We start from the raw sequence: 18,425 nt of genomic DNA, 5'->3' as shown, positions 1-18,425 counted from the left end.
CCATTCTCTAATGTGCATAAAAATACATAAACAAATATTGGGTAAGATAGTCCTTATTTTAATTAGACTGATTAAAGTGCTTAACCTGCCATGTTGAATGATTTTTTTGCAAAAAGTTTATTGCATTGCAGTAAGGGACTGCATTATAATGTGATCAAAGTGAGGTATCCAGACATCCCACCCTGCAAAAACTCATTTCCGGGAGATGGTGCAACACCCACCATAATATATATAAAAAAAATATCATATTATACTATTATATTCATTCACATAAGCTGCTTAACACGGGTTTGTTCATTATCCATGCACCAAAAGTGAAAGTGATGTAGTTGAGTGTGACGAAAAAGGAGCAGAGGGTGTCCACAAAATCACAAAGTGGTCACAGAAAACGCATTTGAAACGTGGGATAATCCAACGCTATCTCACGACCAATTCGTACGAATTTGTACGAGTGAGTTAAAGGTGGCTAATTCGTACGATTTGTCAAAACCCCAGTGATGGGTAGGTTTAGGGGCGGGTCGGGGTCAGGGGTAGGTCATTTGTTTGAATTCGTACGAATTAGCCACCTCGTAAAACTCGTACGAATTGCCGTGAGACGGGTTGGATAATCCCAGGTGTTTCGGTAATGCGTCTTGGCTGACCACTTGTGATTGGTCCACCGAAAATGCATCTAATACCCATATGGAAACAGGCTTTCTCTCTCGCTTGATCGACTTCCGGGATATTGTATATAATATTGCATCCATCGGGGACTCACTATCAATCGACTCCCGGACCTTCCGGGACAGGTGGGATGTCTGGGTACAGTATCTTAGAGGCAGCTCACTAAGTTTTGGAACAGAGTCTGTTGGAGCAGCCAATTCCCACCAGCTGGTCGACCATTTTAACAGGTTAGGATGCTGAGATGATGGTAGGGCAAGCGGTGTGTGTATTTGTATTTTAGTCCTTGTCAAGCGTGGAGAGACCGGAGAGTGGGGAGGGAAGAGTGTGACGAAGGATGAAGTGTCCATCTCCTTGGTAACCTGCTTGTTCGTCATGAAAAGTGCCGTCTGTCAATAAATGTCCGTCACAGGATGTGCAGGGAAGTGGGGCAGCGTTTTAATAAGTTTTCTGGATAATTCCTAGCAGCAAAAACAAGCCGTCACAAAGGTGAGGAAAACGGGAAGGCAGACGTAAAGACATGAAAACATCTGGGGTAGAAACAACAGGGGTTCGGGAAGGGGCTGGCAAACTGACATGGCAAAGACGGTGACAGAGGAAATGTGTCTGGATTTGTGTCATAACTTGTTTTTAAACAATCATTCCATCTTACAAAAGTTTGTCCAAATATAAATCCCATCACGTCTAAGACATATTTTAGTGCTTTTATGTAGGTAAGTTTGAAAAAGCTTGATTGGTAAAGTGTTAGGGCTGCTCCTGTATCCCAAAGGATGCCACCAGCTTGGCATTGTCCCTGGGATTGCCCGCTGGGCATTTAGAGTCACTAGGCTGAGGGTCGTGGCGACGGGCGTTAGATGGGTGTCTGTTGGGCGAGCCAGGTGGAAGAGGCACCTGGCCATTCTTCTCGTCTGAAAAAAGTTGTTTAATTACGTCAAAGAAGTTACTCAATGGGCTGCCTAGGTACACAGATAGGAAGAAAAGGAAAAAAGAGAGAACAAAGAAATGAACAATGGGTTCGCACAAGGAGAAATGGACAGAAAGGGGAAAAGAGATAGGATAGGGAAGAAGACTACGACTTGGAGAAGCTTTGAGGGTCACACTAACTTATCAAATTCTCTACAAGAAATTAGGATTCTCTGGTTAAACCAGTTAAAACCAGCTTAAGGTTGTACCTAGCTGGTTAGTACATTCAAGTTACAATATTTTATCAGTATCTGTGTTCCCTGGAAATGGAACCAATGACCATGGGCTTGTTAGCTTTATAGTCTACAAGTTGAGCAACAGCAACATAACTAGTTGAAGTTTAGATGGTTGATAAGCTGGACTATCAGATGGTGGGAACCTAGCTGAGCTAATAGACCATCTTGGACGAGATAAATCGCCTTGACCACCAAAAACATGCATAACGTGAATTTCTAGGCCAAATTCAACTAGGTTCCCACTGGCTGGTCAACCAAATGAACCATCTTACTTCACCACCTTAAGCTGGTATGACCTGCTTTTTCCAGTAACGTCCTTGACCAAGATGGTGTAACACATCAGCCAGGTCCCCAACAGCTGGTCAACCATCTACATCAGCTTGGACCAGTTAGAGACAAGCTACTGTGTTCACAAACAGAACTACCACCTTAAAGTCAACGTGAATCAGCATTTGCAACCCATTTTACCTCTGCCACGACATAGTTCCAAGTCATACAGAATATTCAAGCATAAAATCAGCAAATTTTCCTTAACAGGGATTTACTTGATGAGGTTTGGGAAGGAGTCCAGTTGCAGTTGATTGAAGATTACTTTTGAGGAGCCCTTTTCACCTTGAGGTGGAGGCTGAAGGTCAAGTTCATCCCAAGAGCATCTTTATGGTAATATACATTTTTCATATATGCTGTAATTTGCTATTATTGAAGTACCCTATACTTTAATATTAACTGCAATTAAATTACTCATTAACTATTGGTGAGACAACTGTACCTAACACAGATAAACTGCTTTGGCTAACACTATTTTTGGCCTAGGTGAAGGCAGTTTAAAAGGCAAGTTGCTTAAAGGGATAGTTCACTTAAAAATGAAAATTCTGTCATCATTTACTCACCCTCAAGTTGTTTCAAACCTGTATGAATTTAGTTCTTCTGCTGAACACAAAAGAAGATATTTTGGAGAATGTTGGTAACACGACAGTTGATGGACCCCATTGACTTCCATAATAGGGAAACAAATACTATGGAAGTCAATGGGGTCCTTCAAGTGTCTGGTTACCGACATTCTCCAAAATATATTCTTTTGTGTTCAGCAGAAGAACTAAATTCATACAGGTTTGAAACAACTTGAGGGTGAGTAAATGATGACATAATTTTCATTTTTAAGTGAACTATTCCTTTAAGCAAGGTATTTCACTTTTCCAAAAGATCAACGTTTGTTTTTTCTTTGCAGTAATGTGCACTGAAAATCATCTGCAATAAGACCAGGAACATGTGTTAAGACAGTAAATAGGGTTGGGTTCAATTCCATGTTGACTTTAAAGATGGTTTTAGCTGGATTTCCTGGTAGGGGTGAAGCACATGGGCACACAGGCTTTATATAGCCAACATGAGAGAGGCTAGATAATTAGAAAAGGCTCTAAAGTAATGAGTGAAGCGATGTGTCATCTGTACATCTGTCACTGCAGAAAGAATGACACATAGATCAGTCAGGAAACCCACACATGGGTAGAGCGTACCCTTTCATCTTTATTCTGCTCACTTCTCAGTCACATAAGCCTGTGAAGTGTCATCTGTCCGGTTCAATTATACACCATATTCCACAGGCGGAATATACAACAAGATATCATCATGAAGCAACGCTGTATATTCTGTAATTATGTTAATGAAAAATCTTTTTTGATGGATAGAAAGACTACAATGTCTAAAAACATGTTCCGTATGTCAATACAGAGACTGCTGAGCAATTATTTAAACAAGCTAATAATTAATTAGCAACAAAGAATAAATTACAAAAACCTCACAAACTTTGGCAAATACAGTATCTAGTTCTTTCACTTATTCTAGCAGACTTTGTGTCAACTTTTTGTTTCTCGAGAGGCTACTAAAAACCTGCGCATCCTGATTCATTAATTCTGGCGATTCTGGCGACTGGAAACGGCAATTTTCAAAAGTTCTTGGCATTTGTGTGTAATATGCACCAGCCGGTCTGGTCCATCTGAGGCTCAGACTAGCCTTCAGCAATCTCTGACTGCATGAGAAAACCCCCTTTAGTGTACTTGACTTCAGATTCTTCCAAACTCATGACTACACATGCAACCCTATTACACAAACTGGCACACCGTCATTGGTGTAGGGTTCATTTGAACATCATCAGAGCCTCTGGTGTACATATGTATAGCCTCGTCTGTTTGGCGCACGTAGCCAAGAAACTAAGACCAGGTTTGTAAGCCACACACACTGTGTTTTAGTGCACACAAAACTTAAAGAAAACAAAATAAAACTGTGCTGCACTTACTGATTCAATGTTACATGTGAAAGGGTATTTATGGGGCTGAGTGCACTTTAAATTGGATGTAATACATGACATGCGTGATTACAAGTGTTGTGATTATAACAGGTTTATATAAGGACAAATGCAGTGTGCATAATAAAGTAATTCAGTGGCCCCAAAAACCTTTTGGATACTTTAAGGGATAGTTCACCCAAACATGAAAGTTCTGTCCTCATTTACTCATCATGTCTGCAGAAAAAAGAAAGTCATGCAGCTTTGAAATGATATGATGGTAGTAAATGTTTCCATCCAGCTATATTATGGGCATTTTGGGAACTTGTATAAAAAATGCTGAATGGAAACGCCAAGATGCGCAAAAATTCACATTAAAAACCATTAAAAGCACTTAATTGAGGAGAACCATTTTTTTTCGATAAGAAGTCCTACAAAAACTACAATGGAAAAACATGTACCGAATAAACCCAATTTCCCAGGTAGTGATGATTTTGTGCATAAGTTAAATTCACAACTTTGGATGGAAACATATATTGGTGACAAAATCTTAATTGTTGAGTGAACTACCCTTTAAGTCTTACTTAAACCCTCTGAATGTCATTGTATTAAACCGATGGTTCTCAGCCAGGAGGCCTCGGCAAACTGCAGGAAGACTTAAAAGTATTTAAATGAATAAATTGTTATTAATATATTAACAAAAGTGTTTTGATAATCTACATTCAAATTCGAATAAAAAACCCCACATGAAATCGAGATTTAAACTGTGATCATACTTCTTTCCTCCCCCCTACTCACTACACAGTTTGAAAACGAGCAGTTTTGTCATAATTACAGCATAATGGAAATATCTCTTTGAAATATTTGAAATTGTGTTGAACCACTGCATTAGATAACACATTATGAAAGCAAGTGGCTTATATTTTAAAGAATGATAGCACAAGCATGCTTTTCAAGCAAGTCCTTTCACAAAAAAAAGCTTTTTTTTTTTGTTGTAAATGCCAAATTGAATTGATTTGTTAGCTAATGCAGACATTCACACATTTTTAAGTGTTAAGTGTTTCAATGCTCTTTTTGTCCACTGTAATTGTGGTGCAATTTGGTGTATTTAACAATAAGAGTCTTACCACACTTTGACTTAGTGACTTTACCAGTTTGTGCAGCGCACTGAGAGTTCTCTGGATACATGTGAGAGAGAGAGAAATGCGTGTTGACACCGAACACAACTTTCGCAAATAACAGCAGCCTTAAAAAAGTTGAAAATTCCCTAAATCTTTTTTTTTTTTTTTTTGGGTTTATAAATCAGATCAGCGCATTAGCACATTAAATTTGCTGTGTGTGCTCTTCATCATGCCCAAGTGAAGCAAATGAGCAATTTCCCATTAACAAGCATGGGGCCTGATGTCTTCATCTAGACCACACTAGGGGCGAGACTTCGGTTGGGTGGTTATTAGACAAGTTTGTGTGGATGATTATGCTTGTTTGGAATAAAAATAGTTTTATGAAACTAAAGAACATTGGGAGGTTAGTTATTTTCATACACACAGAAAACCACAACCTCCTCCACAAAATAACAATTAAATCAGTGATTTATTTTTGGATCGGTACGTGCAATCTGACTGCAGTGAGTATGTGCCATTCATCTGTGCAGTGCCGTAGTGCGTTCAAACCACAGTGAGTCATACAGCGCTGAATGAGACGTGAAGAGCAATGAATGTGACATGTTTGAGTGAAAGGGAAGGAGAAAGAGAGATAGACAGTGAAAGGGAACAGAGAAGGACGACAGGAGGAGAAAAAGGGAGGATCTACTCTCTTGAGATGCTCTGGAAATGTCTTCCTGTTGCCCAACACTCCCTGAAATATCCCCAAAGTGGCAGTAACACACGGTTGATGACCACTTCACCCTCTTGTCATGATATACTACTTAATGATAGGTAGAAGTTATAACTAATATGTGTACATATACAGTGGGGTCCAAAATACCATTAGCAAAAAATGCTTAAATATTTAGCATTTTTAGATCAGCATCGTCTGAAGGATCGACACAGGATTAAATTAGATTTCAAAAATATATTAAAATAGAAAACAATTATTTTAAATGCTAATATTACTGTTTTCCCCCCCCCCTATGTTTTTTTATCAAATAAATGCAGCCTTGGTTAACGTGAGAAACTTATTATAAAAGTTTTATTTACATACATATTTTAAACTATTAAACTATTTTATCATTCTTTTCAGCCATGTACAGAACACCTTTGAGTGTAGAACTAAATTAACCTATAAATGAACTAAATTAATAACTTTTTTACAACAAAAATGAACCATCACTGAACTTACACTGCAGAAAAAGCTTTTCTTATTTAGTATTTTTGTCTAGTTTCTAGTCCAACACAATGATATTATATCTTGTTTTCTGGGGGCAGATATTTTTGCTTTTTTTAAGCAACAATTCACTTAATTTTGATTTATTTACCCAGAAAACAAGATATAATATTCATGGCATTTTTCTCATCTAGTAAATGCATCTTGATTTAAGAATTTTTAGATATTTGGACTAGAAACAAGATAAAAATACTAAGTAAGAAAAGTATTTTTTTTGCAGTGAAGATGGACTGAGACTCTATTTTCTTCTAGAAACAAACTTTGTTGCATTATTTTTCTCTTATCACTGTAAAGCTGCTTAAAGGTGACTTGACTGACTTGACTTTTAGAACAAATCACAGGAAAAGTATCAAAGTTGCTAAATATACAGTAACTAAATATCTTTCCATTGCCAGAAATAATATTGTTCCAATACTGTGTTGAACATCTGTGTTGGTGAGCATTTGATAAAACCTAAAAAGTTGGGTTAAATGTACTGGTTTTGTCTATAAGATGTTGTTGTTCATCTATCAGACCAGTAGGTGGAGCTGTTATCAGGGAGATGGTTGGGACACAGTCAAATATCATCATCTGTCAAAAAGAGAGGACGTGCACCGGGTAAATGAAGAATAGGATGAAAAAAGTGGCTTTCTTTTCTTTTCTCCTCTGATGAACCACATAACCAGCTGTTCATCCTTGAAACTCTGAATAGTTTGAGGTATTAGAAGGTATACACTGAAAAATATTGTCCCAAAACTTGATATTTTTATTGTAATCAGGGAGATATGTGTCTTTGGTGTTCTGTTTGGTTTAGCACATGAGCTGTCTGATCAAACTGATGGGGACAAAGCAAGACTTCCGTTTTGGGGTTATCCCGACCTGAAACTGTACAAGAAACCTTTATATTACCAGCCCAAATCTATCACCCAATAAGGACACAGTCTCCCAAAGCTAGAAATCATGAAGCTGAGGTGCCCAGGTTTGGAGAACTGTCAGGGAATGCTACCGCTAATGCCGCTTGAGAAATGGGAGCATCGGTGTGGCCGAAGGGAATCACCAAGAACTGGAAAACTCCCCATCTCTTCTAGCGTCTGCAGGGGTTTGCTTTAGGGTGGGATCATGTGGAGAATACTGTGATGCTGTGCTGCAGTGTGCTGTGGTCGAGGGGTGCGGGGGCATGCGTGATGAAGGAGAGCTATAAACAGGCATATGAGAGGGAACATGGGGCTCGGGTCGGGGCGGGGGAAGGGACAGGGGATTTATACTCACCAGACAGCTGTTGGACCCCCGGCTGGTCGTGTGTGCTTAACAATTGCGCCTGGATCGTCTCTACCACCCGCTTAAAGCGCCGACTTGGACCTACAATAAAGTGTAACAGGTCACATGTAAAAAGAAAAGGGTCTGTTGACATTTTCTTGTTGAAACTGGAAGTTAGGGCGGGGTTTCCTTAAGACGGATTATTTGACTACTCATTCAAGTCATGTTTGCACCATAGTAAAAGCAGAAATATATCCACAGACAGAAAAATCTTAATTAGGACCAAGAGCCCTAGAAGCCTTTTAGGAATCTGACAGGAATTTATTGTAAAACTACTTGTAATTTGCGGTCCTTCTTATCTCAGCTAGGTGGACAACGCCATGGGCCACACACTGCAGTAGAAAGAGCTGCTATTGTTATGTGGAGACATAATGAATATTAATGGAAGCAAATAAAGGAGAATGATGTATTAGCCAATACTTCTACAACGTATTTTTAGGTGTTCTATTTATCTTAGTTGTTATTGCAACTTCTGAAATATACTGATGTTATAATTGGTGTGTGTAAGAGGCTATTTGGCTCAATCTGAGAATTAAATGGAAATGTTTCTAAAGGTGCCGTCACATTGGCCCTGTTTACACCCGGTATTAAGATGAGTTTTGGTCGACGAGGGAGACACATTCCCGTTTACACCTGGTGTTTTAATCCGTCTCTTTTGTCCACTTTCAACCACTTCTGTCCTGATTTACATTTACATTTACATTTACATTTATTCATTTAGCAGACGCTTTTATCCAAAGCGACTTACAAATGAGAACAATAGAAGCAGTTAAACTAACAGTAGGACAACAATACGTAAGTGCTATAACCCCTCTTAGTTTAATTTTAGTGCAGTTTTTTTTTTTTTTTTTTTATAGAATAGAAGAGAAGAGAAAGTGTTAATTCTACTGAATTATTCGAATTTATTCGAGGGGAAGCGTCTATGTAGTGTAAATGTATGTTTTTTTTAGATCTTTCAATCTTATGGACAAAACAAGCTCAAGCTATTTACATTTATTTACACAGGAACACAAAAGGAGAAGATGGAAAAACACACTGAGAGCATCAGTTTTCGTTTCTGCTCTGACAGCAGAAAGCCCAGCCGAACGATGTGAGTGTGTGTTAGAAATCAGGAATTGTGAGAGAACATTGTGCTTGGGACGTTTTTTGTCTTCAAACCAAACTTGGGTCTCCAGCCAACAAAGTTTAAAACCCTTCTGGGATAAGTAGGCGGAGAGAAGACGGTCTTTTGTGGCAGTTTGAACACATTCGACCACATGAGCGTTTACACTATGAAAGCAATCCGGTCGTGCATTTTGACCAGATTGCATTTTCTACTACCTCTGGAAGTGGTCGAAAGTGGACAAGCTCAAAACGGCTTCGTCTAAGTTAGCCAAGACTAAGTGTACACTGTCAGTAATGGGCTTTACATTAAATATTCACAATATATTTGCAATGAGTTTGCTGGTGATACAAAAATACATCTCTAACCTTTAAGTTTCCACAAGACAATAGGTCTCATTCACTACATACAAACGTTTTCACAAACAAATCTTGAACTATAACTACTTTTACTGAAATGTACTCTAAATTTATAAAAAAAATTAAGGAACAACTGAAACCACACATACTCTAGGGTGGCCTCATAAATGTGTTATCTCAATTATATTTTGTCATATATATATATATATATATATATATATATATATGACGAAGTACGTTTGCTGAGCCTAATATATGGCCCTTACATAGAGATGGTTTAGGTTTGTTTTATGCAAATGACCGCAAATCATACATTATAACAAGGAAAAATATTAACACATGAGGGAAATCATTGTGGTGTCCATGAAGATGTAAAGAAAATTTAGTTTTTTTCATCCCACGCCTGTTTAACCAACGCTGATTTGGGTGGGTTTCTCCCATCCATACAACGTCACTTCTCTGTCTTTTACGGTCCTGACAAGAACGTCGGTCTCCTCGGCTGTGAACCGCTCCTGGCGCGCGCCTGGTAAATCCGCCGTTATAATAGCAATCCGCCATGCAACATGCGCACCTGCTCTTAAAGGGTAGGCCTATGTTGGATGACGCTCTGATTGGTTTATTTCACGTTACGCCCAAACCACACCTATGAATAATGAAGCTATTTCAGACCAACCCCTTTTAAACTTGCGCCAGGCGCAAGAGTCATTTATCCCGCCGGTAAAATAGCAACAGCGCCCAAGACCCGCCCACAAAGTTACTTGCGCTTCGCGCTTGATACTTGCGTTTCAGATCGTTAAAATAGAGCCCCCGATGTCATTTACAACTACGCTGTAAAACATTTTACAAGAAAATACTATTTCCATCTTTCTACTTCATAATTTCACATTAAATTTGATATGTTACTTGCCGTTTCTTTGTGACTGTAAAATTTACAAGCAATTTCTGAGTGAATCTTTTTTCAAAGTAATCCCTTCACCAAATGTTTTTCAGTGTAGTTTCATGATCCTACCTAATGGCTGTTATCACTCAAAAATATTCCCCCGTGGCATTTCTCATGTATTAAAATGTTTGAGTAATAAACAGAAGTTAACCTTCTTGTATGCAGGGGCGGACTGGCCATCTGTGTGATCTGGAGAATCACAGAACGGCCGGTACTCCAGGACAGCCGGCGGGCCGGCCCACCACCCGCCACACACGCAGTCACAGAGAGGGAGCGAGCTAGAGACCTTGCGTGTGTGTTAGGGGTGGGAGAAAAAATCGATCCATCGATGCATCGCGATTCTCTCTCCAACGATTCTGGATCGATTCTGAGAATTCCAGAATCGATTCTGAGCTTAGTTTTTAACCAGATGTGCGATGACGTTGAGTTTGCTTTAGAAACACCCGTATTCTGCTTGCTTCCAATTCCTCACACACATACACCACTCGAACCTTCCGTAAAATAATCTTTCATAAAGTTCGGAAAGGTTGAAGCGAATTACAAGGACATTCACAGGCTTCATTGCACAGGATACGCTGTGAGAGACGCGCGCTTTCTTTGATGTTACAATTGAAGTGTGCTGTCTCGCCCGTCGGTATTTTCCTTACAAATGCTCTACGAAGTCATCATTTATATGGTTTGGAATGCAGTGGACTTATATATTTAAAATATGAACCTCACTAACAGAAGGCTGCTTTCAATTTCAAATGCTGACGCGCGCTTTATTTGTGAGACTGCTTGCGCATGCGGCTGTACGACTCCGTGTAGTGGTTTAATGTACTTGTGCAAAATTAACGTAAACACAGCCAGTTATGTCTTAAGGGATTAAACGGACAGGACACACCGCATTACTTCTTTTATTTCAAAAGAGATGCGTGCGTGAATGCAGCTTAATAGATCTTCCGCAGTCTATGATGTCATAGTAAAAAACAACAGTAAAGAAGAAAAATCACTCACAGTTCTTGAATGGAAAATGTTCAGATAATCTATAGGCTACTGAAAGCACTTTTTGTTTGTTGTTTGTTATATTTTTCTATGCTCCTCTTTATTATTTGTTATATTAGTTATATTAGTTTAAAATTCTTAACATACAACTGTTTTAATAAAAAAAAAAAAATTAGGAATTATTTTTTAAAAAGTACTTAATTACTTATGTAAACTAATGAATTAATAAGGGGGGGGGGGGGGGAGGTAGATAAAGAATCGTTCTGGAATCGGATCGTGACTCCTAGAATCGGATCGGATCGTGAGGTGACCAAAGATTCCCACCCCTAGTGTGTGTGCTAGTGTGCGCGTGTCTCACGGGATGATGTTAGGAAGTGATATTCAGCTTGCTACATTTTAATGATTACAGTAGTTAAAACAGCTAAACTTCAACATTTTAGCTGTAAAATGTAGCTAATAGTAAGAAATATGTTGTGCTTTTACTTTTAAAAATGTTGGTAACGTTACAGTTAATGCTTACAAACTTTGAAGATTTTAAATACAGAAGTTACATTTGTAATGGTGTAGCGTATTTTCATTTAGATGTGGTATTATTATTTGTGCAGTAGCTAAGATTAATTACTGCATAAATTAATTAAGATTATTAAGTAATACATTCATTTTAAGACAGCATGGAATAGATTGTATAATGCTGTTAGCTATAATTTGGATGGTATAGTATCAGCCACAATTAAAGTCTTGTGACACATGCCTGGTGGCAGGCGTTATTGTTGTTTTTGTCGAGTTTCCGCGCGCCGATTGCCTTGGGCCGGGCCTAGACAAAGTCCAGGGCCGTTTTTTAGTCCCAGTCCGTCCCTGCTTGTATGGCAACAATGTATTGGTGAATAGAAATACAAATTATTACCAAATTATATATATTTATAGCTTTTTACATTAAACGTTTTGAATCTAATTGGCAACAAAGGCTTTTCAGTCAAAATTATGGCTATTATAACTGAAAAATCACCATAAAAAAGTTATTTCAGAGCAAATACATAAATATCGAGATGCATACTGATCCTCAAAAGGCAGAAAAATATTACGATATATATATTTTTTAGCTTTTATCATCCAACCATGCTGCCAAATTGACCCAATCTGTGCTCTACCAGGGATTGTTTTCCTTGTAAAAATACTGTTGCAGGTTATTCTGACAAATTGAATGTGATTATCCCAAATAAGATTAAAAAAGGTACAAATAATTCACCTTTTTCACCTTTTCCCACAGCTATTTTCGCGTTTTCAAGCTACGCCCGTGATCTACGGGCTTGATGATTGGTGATGTTGATTGCAGTTGCTGTGTTTACCTGAGAGCAGAGTAAAGGTGACTGAATAGATGCCGTTCTCCTTGGTGGTCACGGTGCTCTCGGTGTACGTGATGTCAACCTGGAACTTAACAGGCTTTTGGAAGACGGTGGGACCGGCTGTAGATTTGTACTCGGCCCGAAAACTCGTCTGCGAGACGACGCTGTGACTGAGGCTGGGTATCTGATGGAGGAGAAAGGTAAAGCTCGATTAGCTCTTACATATTTGGAAGCACCTCTATGGAAACTTGTGGCTATTTATAACTTTCGTGTAGCCGAATGTGAGAAAAACATCACTAACCACGACAAGCTAGTTTTTAAACAGACATTTAAACCACTTGCCGGTCTAAATGACACACTAAACTCCTTTCCCTTTTCCACAAACCTCTCGAGGCACAACATCTATATGCTAATGATTCATGCCCTGCGTTGATTTTCCATTGACCTCTAATGAAAGAGGCAGCCACAGGGAAGGATGGAAACATCTCACACTAGCATTTTACAGAAATGAAACACAAATCAGAAAGGTGTTTGCAAACGTAAAAACACAGGCTTCCGGCCAAGCCTATCAAAACTGCTGCGTCTTTCGATCTGATAGAGAGAACGTAGAAGCATATATTCAAATATTCATAGCTGTCGTTCACAACATTGGAATGAAACGGGATTGGAGCCATGCGAAACAGATTTCTCACCGAGAGAAAGGCGTGGACGATGTCGGCTTTTATAGAGCTCAGTGGCTTGTCCTTAATAACCACGAAGATCTGTTCTTCTTTCTCTAGGTTGATGAAGTTACCAAACCAAGATTTTTTGGCAAGTCTGCAGGGCGAGAGAAATACAAAACATGAACTTTTTATGAAGTCTTCAGGGGATACAAGAGCAGTCCATATCAGAGCTCAGAATAAGACAGATCCTATGGCGCTTATGCAAAATAAATTGATATTGAATAATTTATAAAAGGGACTCTATGAAAGATCGGCACACAGCAGAGCATCTACCATGAATTAACATGATGAACTTTGCATGAGGTTATATTGATGGCTGTAAGAAAAATGTAGTCGTACAAAAATCCATAAGATGCTCTTGCCGCACAGCAAAAAAAAAAAAAAAAAAAATGCTTGTTCATATTCACCCTGGTTGGTGTTTTGCTCCAAAAATGCATTTTAGGAAGTCAATTGTTATAAAAGCCAAAATATGAATGCATCATTTGTTGTGATATAAATTTAAGACGACTTGCAAAATTGGCTCACGTATTTAGTGGTGTACAAGTTGCTTTGATCTCTATAAAGTATTTCTATCCTAGAGTCAGATAATGCTGCAACTTTAGTGTGTTCTTCTCAGAGCAGACCTATTATTTATCTTTGATTTAATGAATGGAATATGTATTGTTAACCATTAACTTTTGCAATCTGTTCGTCAAAGATATCTGAAAAGAATCAGGAATATCAGTTTACACAAAAATATTCTTGAATTTGTTTTAAACATTGATAATATTAAGAAATGTTTATTGATATTTTGTCTCGGTGGCCATGCTGACTTAGCAATGCTAGGAAATTAAAATAAATAAATTCTAAAAATATTTCTGCATATTTATATGATACATTTCAGAGTATAAGCTGCCATTATATTCATTTGCGACCCATATTTAGAGAAAGTATTGTTAAACAACTGTTGCAATTTTGCTGCAGTAGTTCTCTGAGAATGAAACCATCTCTGTTGATGGAAAATCAACCAAAACCCCTGGTGTTTAAACTAGCAGCTGTAATTTGGTCTTGTTTTAGCATATAAAGGAATAACTGTCTGTCTAAACATTATTCTAGCTCTAAAAAGCTTCAGTTCGCCAGTGTTGTGTATCAACAAAGCACAGTCGCTCACAACTTAGCTTCCAGAAACTGATTTATGGCAGAGGATGACAAAAGAAAGCAGAGAGTGCTGCGGCTTATCCAGCTGGCGCGGAGAGCGCGAGAGAGGCGGATAAGTTATGGAAGACAAAATAGAAAACAAAAGAGGATGAGGCATCACTCCGTGTGGGGGAGAGAGTTTGTGACTGCTGTCTGCTGTGCGCTGAGACCCTCGGTGGGAGAAAGATATGACTGAGCTTCCATTAGAGAGGAAAAAACACTAAATGGTTTAACTGAGGCAAACATAACTCACAATGATTTCTGAAGTGCTAAGGGGGTTTTACATCAACACTGTTGTTGGGTAAGTATTGTTCAAGGTCTACAATTCGTCTTTTTCAGAGGAGGTTTCTTGGCGGCTGTATTTTAAAGGTGTTTCCAGCACAAAACTGACTTAATGGTAAGCTGGAAAAGCACTATTGGATGTTTATGGAAAACAAATGTCCCTATATGGTGAACGTGATTTCACCAAGTACCACATGTTCCTGGATCAACATCTTTGTTGATCCTGGATAAACTTTCCAATCAACCAATCAGATTTGAGGAACAAGTTTACAGTTTATGTCAAGTTTAGGCTTAGAACCAGGGTGAAGTACTTAAACATCAGTGTCATTCACCTTTCATTACCCTCTGATTTTAGGGAAAAGTTATGGGTAGGGTTAGGTTTAGGGGTAGGGATTGGGTAAGGACTATATTTTGGGACAGGAATGTTGATTCAGAATCAACAAAATATGTTGATCCAGGACCATGTCTTACTTGGCAAAATCACGGTGACCGTCCATATATATATATACATACAGTATATATACCTGTATATATAGTATATACAGTATATATATATAACACTTTACAATAAGGTTTCATTAGTTAACATTAGTCAAGAAATTTTGTTAACATGAACAAAGAATGAGCAATAATTCTACAGCATTTATTAATCTTAGTAAATGTTATTATCAACATTTACTATACATTATTCAACTCAAAAGTTGTATTTTTTAACATTAGTTACAAGATCTTGATGAAAAATTGATGCACCTCTTGATGGAAATAAATGTTATTTCCATCAAGAAGTGCATCAATTTATGGTTAAGATCTTGCATTGACAATCCAATAGTCCAGCACTCTGTAAAGTCTCCTCCAGCACATCCCAAAGACTTTCAATGAATTTAAGGAAGAGCTCAGAAGAGCCAATTCATGTGTGAAAATGATTCTTCATGCTCCTCCCAACCATTCTTTCACAATCTGATTCTGATTAATCTTGACATTGTCATCCTGGAATATGGCCATGATGTGTCTTCATACATGATTGTTCAAGAAATGAAAAGCTACACTCCATCAATTAGGGTTAGAAGAACTGATGCCAAACATATAACATGCTAGACACATAATAATCACTGCAATAATGATTCAATCATAGACTTTTAACCATTTGCCCATTTAAATCCAAACAGTGACTTTTTTTGGCCAGGCAGTGTATATATATATAAACAATTCAATTAATAGCTTTTTATTCAATAGCTTGACAAAAAGACAATAGAAGTCAAAGGAAAATCCATGACGATATAAAAAGATGTGTACTCACTCTGGGGAAGACTCTGGCGTGAGGCTGGACATTTCCTCTTGAGTGGGAACTGTTCAGAACAAAGCAAAGATGTTTTTGTCAGTCATCAAGGTCGTATGACTTTTGAATAGTTCTTTAACTAATTTAACATCTCACTAAGTAGGACAAACATAATTAGAGCCTATAGTTGCATGCAAATGAGTATTATTATCACAGGTTGCTCATTCAGCTTGGGCTTAAAAGTTATGCCAACAATAAAACTGGATCATTAATGGGTCGCATGCAGTAAAAGATGTTTAGAAATGCAAACTGATGCTACTGAAAGAAAGTACCAAGGTGGTAACCATGGAAGCAGGCTTATTATTAGTTTTACAGTCAGTATATGTAAATGAGACAATTTAGCCACAACAAGCATTAAAAAATCCAGTCAATCTGGAGGAGGTAAGAGCATTATTTTAGGTCTATAATGACCCGTGACCCTACATAGGACAAGTGGTTTGGAGAATGGATAGATGGATGGATGAATTGTAGATTGTTGACTGCATCCACCAATTTCTCACGATACCTTGCAGTTTCCTGCGGTGAAAGCGTGGCGAGCCCAGGAAGCTGTTCCTGATGGAGTTGAGGCGAGTCTTCCAGGGCATTCCCCCGATGGAGGGGCTGGGGGGTGGCGTAGGGGTCGGCGTTCCCGCTGGGCTGTCCTTAGGCGTGTGCACGGGCGTTCCTTTGGGGGTAGGGATAGGGCTGCCCCTTGGAGAGGGGTGGGGGGTCACCTGTATGGTAGGGATAGATTTGGTGGTGTGGTCAGAGCCGGACACAGGGTGAAAGTGGTGTAGACGGATGGGGGAAAGAGGGACAACAGGCCTAAAAGGGACTGAGAGCGTAGGGGGAGTGATGGAGGCGGGGGTCACCCGTCGCACCAGTGGGGGGCCCGGAAAACAGGGAGCTTGAGGCTGACACGGAGTCGAAGGTTCTGACTTGGCTGTCAAAATGGGTTCAGGCTCGGTTTCAGGTAAAGGGTTTGATCGGACGGAGTGTAAGGGTTTGTCTTTGGGTTTGGCTGGAAGAGTTTGGGTCTTTGGGTAGGGCAAGAGAAACTCAGAAATAGAGTTTGGTGTTAGGGAGTTAGAAGTTGGGGGTTTTCCCCCGCTTTGTTCTGAGTTTGGCTTCAGGGAGTTAGACGTTGGGGGTTTTGCCCCGCTTTGATCGGAGTTTGGTTTTAGGGAATCAGTGATACTAGAACTAGAACTGGGGGACAAGAGCAGCTCAGTGGACTTAGGCGGGACACAGAACTTTCGGACCGGCTTTAGGGGAAGTCGAGAACCAGAGCAGAACACATCGAGATATTAAGGCACGAGAGTCACAAAGCAGCAAGGGTAAAACACACAAAAAGGGAAGGAATCATTTAGGGAGAAAAAGGATCCGTGGTGATGCAGAAGAAACAAAAGAATCATGCAGTTAGCAAAGACTGGTGACCCAAAGATGCAACAAGGCCATTGTGAAGAGCAAATCAAGAGTCTTTTCAGGCACACAAAAGAACAATGCCAATGGGAAAATAAAAAGGGATTAAACAGCAAATTTTCTTCCGTGAAATGAGCAACTTGGACATCAAACATGAAATCATGAATGAGAGGTGTGGACAACGTAATTTGCACTATCTGGGTGGACGACATATAAAAACATCCATGATAAAGAAAAGGAAAAATCGGAAAAAATCCAGTTTAAAACATGCCAAGTTGTTATAGAAATGTACTCATTATGTTAGATTCATATGGTTTCGAAAAACTTTTATACCATTTTCAACAAAGGTTTAAATTTAATAACCCCAAAAATTACATGAGGAGTAGCCATTAAGCAAAAAGTAATAGCATATATCCAAATACATGTGAGAGTACATATAATAATAATTACTTTAAAAAAATATATTTTTTTCAGTGTAAAAGTGTTTGTGACTTCAAAACACAGATATAAGAGATTACTGGCGACCTTTCTATGAAATAATTTTACTGTTGTAGGTTTCAGCATGTTGGTTGCACCATATGACTGCTAATAGGCACTGAAGCAATTTGTTAAAATATTATTAGATTATATGGTAATCTTAGAATATAAGATAATATATTACTTCAAAAATGTCTCTTTCATTATTATATCAGGACAGTTGTATCACCCTGCCATTTTTTACTTTGTCCAAAAAATCATAGAGATTCATCATAGTAGTGGTGTATTTAAGTCACTGTATTTATGAATTACATTTCAATGTATTTTAAAATAAATTAATATAAAGGACAAAAGATGAGTCATGTCATTGACCAATATGAATTTGAACTCAGAATAATCTGCTAACAAACTAACGTCAAAGAAAATGCAAGGCTGGACTGCGTCCACATTCTGAATCATTCATAAACCTTTAAAGCACCTGAGCA

The 18,425-nt window shown here is 38.6% G+C and overlaps 1 protein-coding gene across 6 annotated transcripts in view; it reads right to left on the bottom strand.

The window, feature by feature from the left end:
• Positions 1-515: 515 nt before the first annotated feature.
• brsk2a (BR serine/threonine kinase 2a) overlaps positions 516-18,425 on the bottom strand; it is a 252,756-nt gene continuing 234,846 nt past the window's right edge. For 2 of the 6 annotated variants that reach the window (XM_056252083.1, XM_056252085.1), the window contains 6 exons: positions 16,568-16,775; positions 16,024-16,072; positions 13,239-13,362; positions 12,550-12,730; positions 7,771-7,860; positions 528-1,616 (listed from right to left, as the gene is read on the bottom strand). In XM_056252083.1, the coding sequence (XP_056108058.1) occupies positions 1,405-1,616; positions 7,771-7,860; positions 12,550-12,730; positions 13,239-13,362; positions 16,024-16,072; positions 16,568-16,775 (864 nt within the window). In that variant the 3' untranslated portion in view covers positions 528-1,404. Of the gene's footprint in view, positions 1,617-7,770; positions 7,861-12,549; positions 12,731-13,238; positions 13,363-16,023; positions 16,073-16,567; positions 17,307-18,425 lie in introns of all 6 variants that reach the window. The other 4 variants (XM_056252084.1, XM_056252086.1, XM_056252082.1 and 1 more) reach the window with 3 other exon arrangements.

The sequence above is a fragment of the Rhinichthys klamathensis genome, unplaced genomic scaffold (genome assembly GCF_029890125.1).
Source record: "Rhinichthys klamathensis goyatoka isolate OS25496 unplaced genomic scaffold, OSU_Roscu_1.1 h1tg000092l_1, whole genome shotgun sequence".
NCBI classification, from domain to species: Eukaryota; Metazoa; Chordata; class Actinopteri; order Cypriniformes; family Leuciscidae; genus Rhinichthys; species Rhinichthys klamathensis.
Note: the sequence above shows the minus strand (reverse complement) of the source record. Positions and strands in the feature narration are given on the sequence as shown.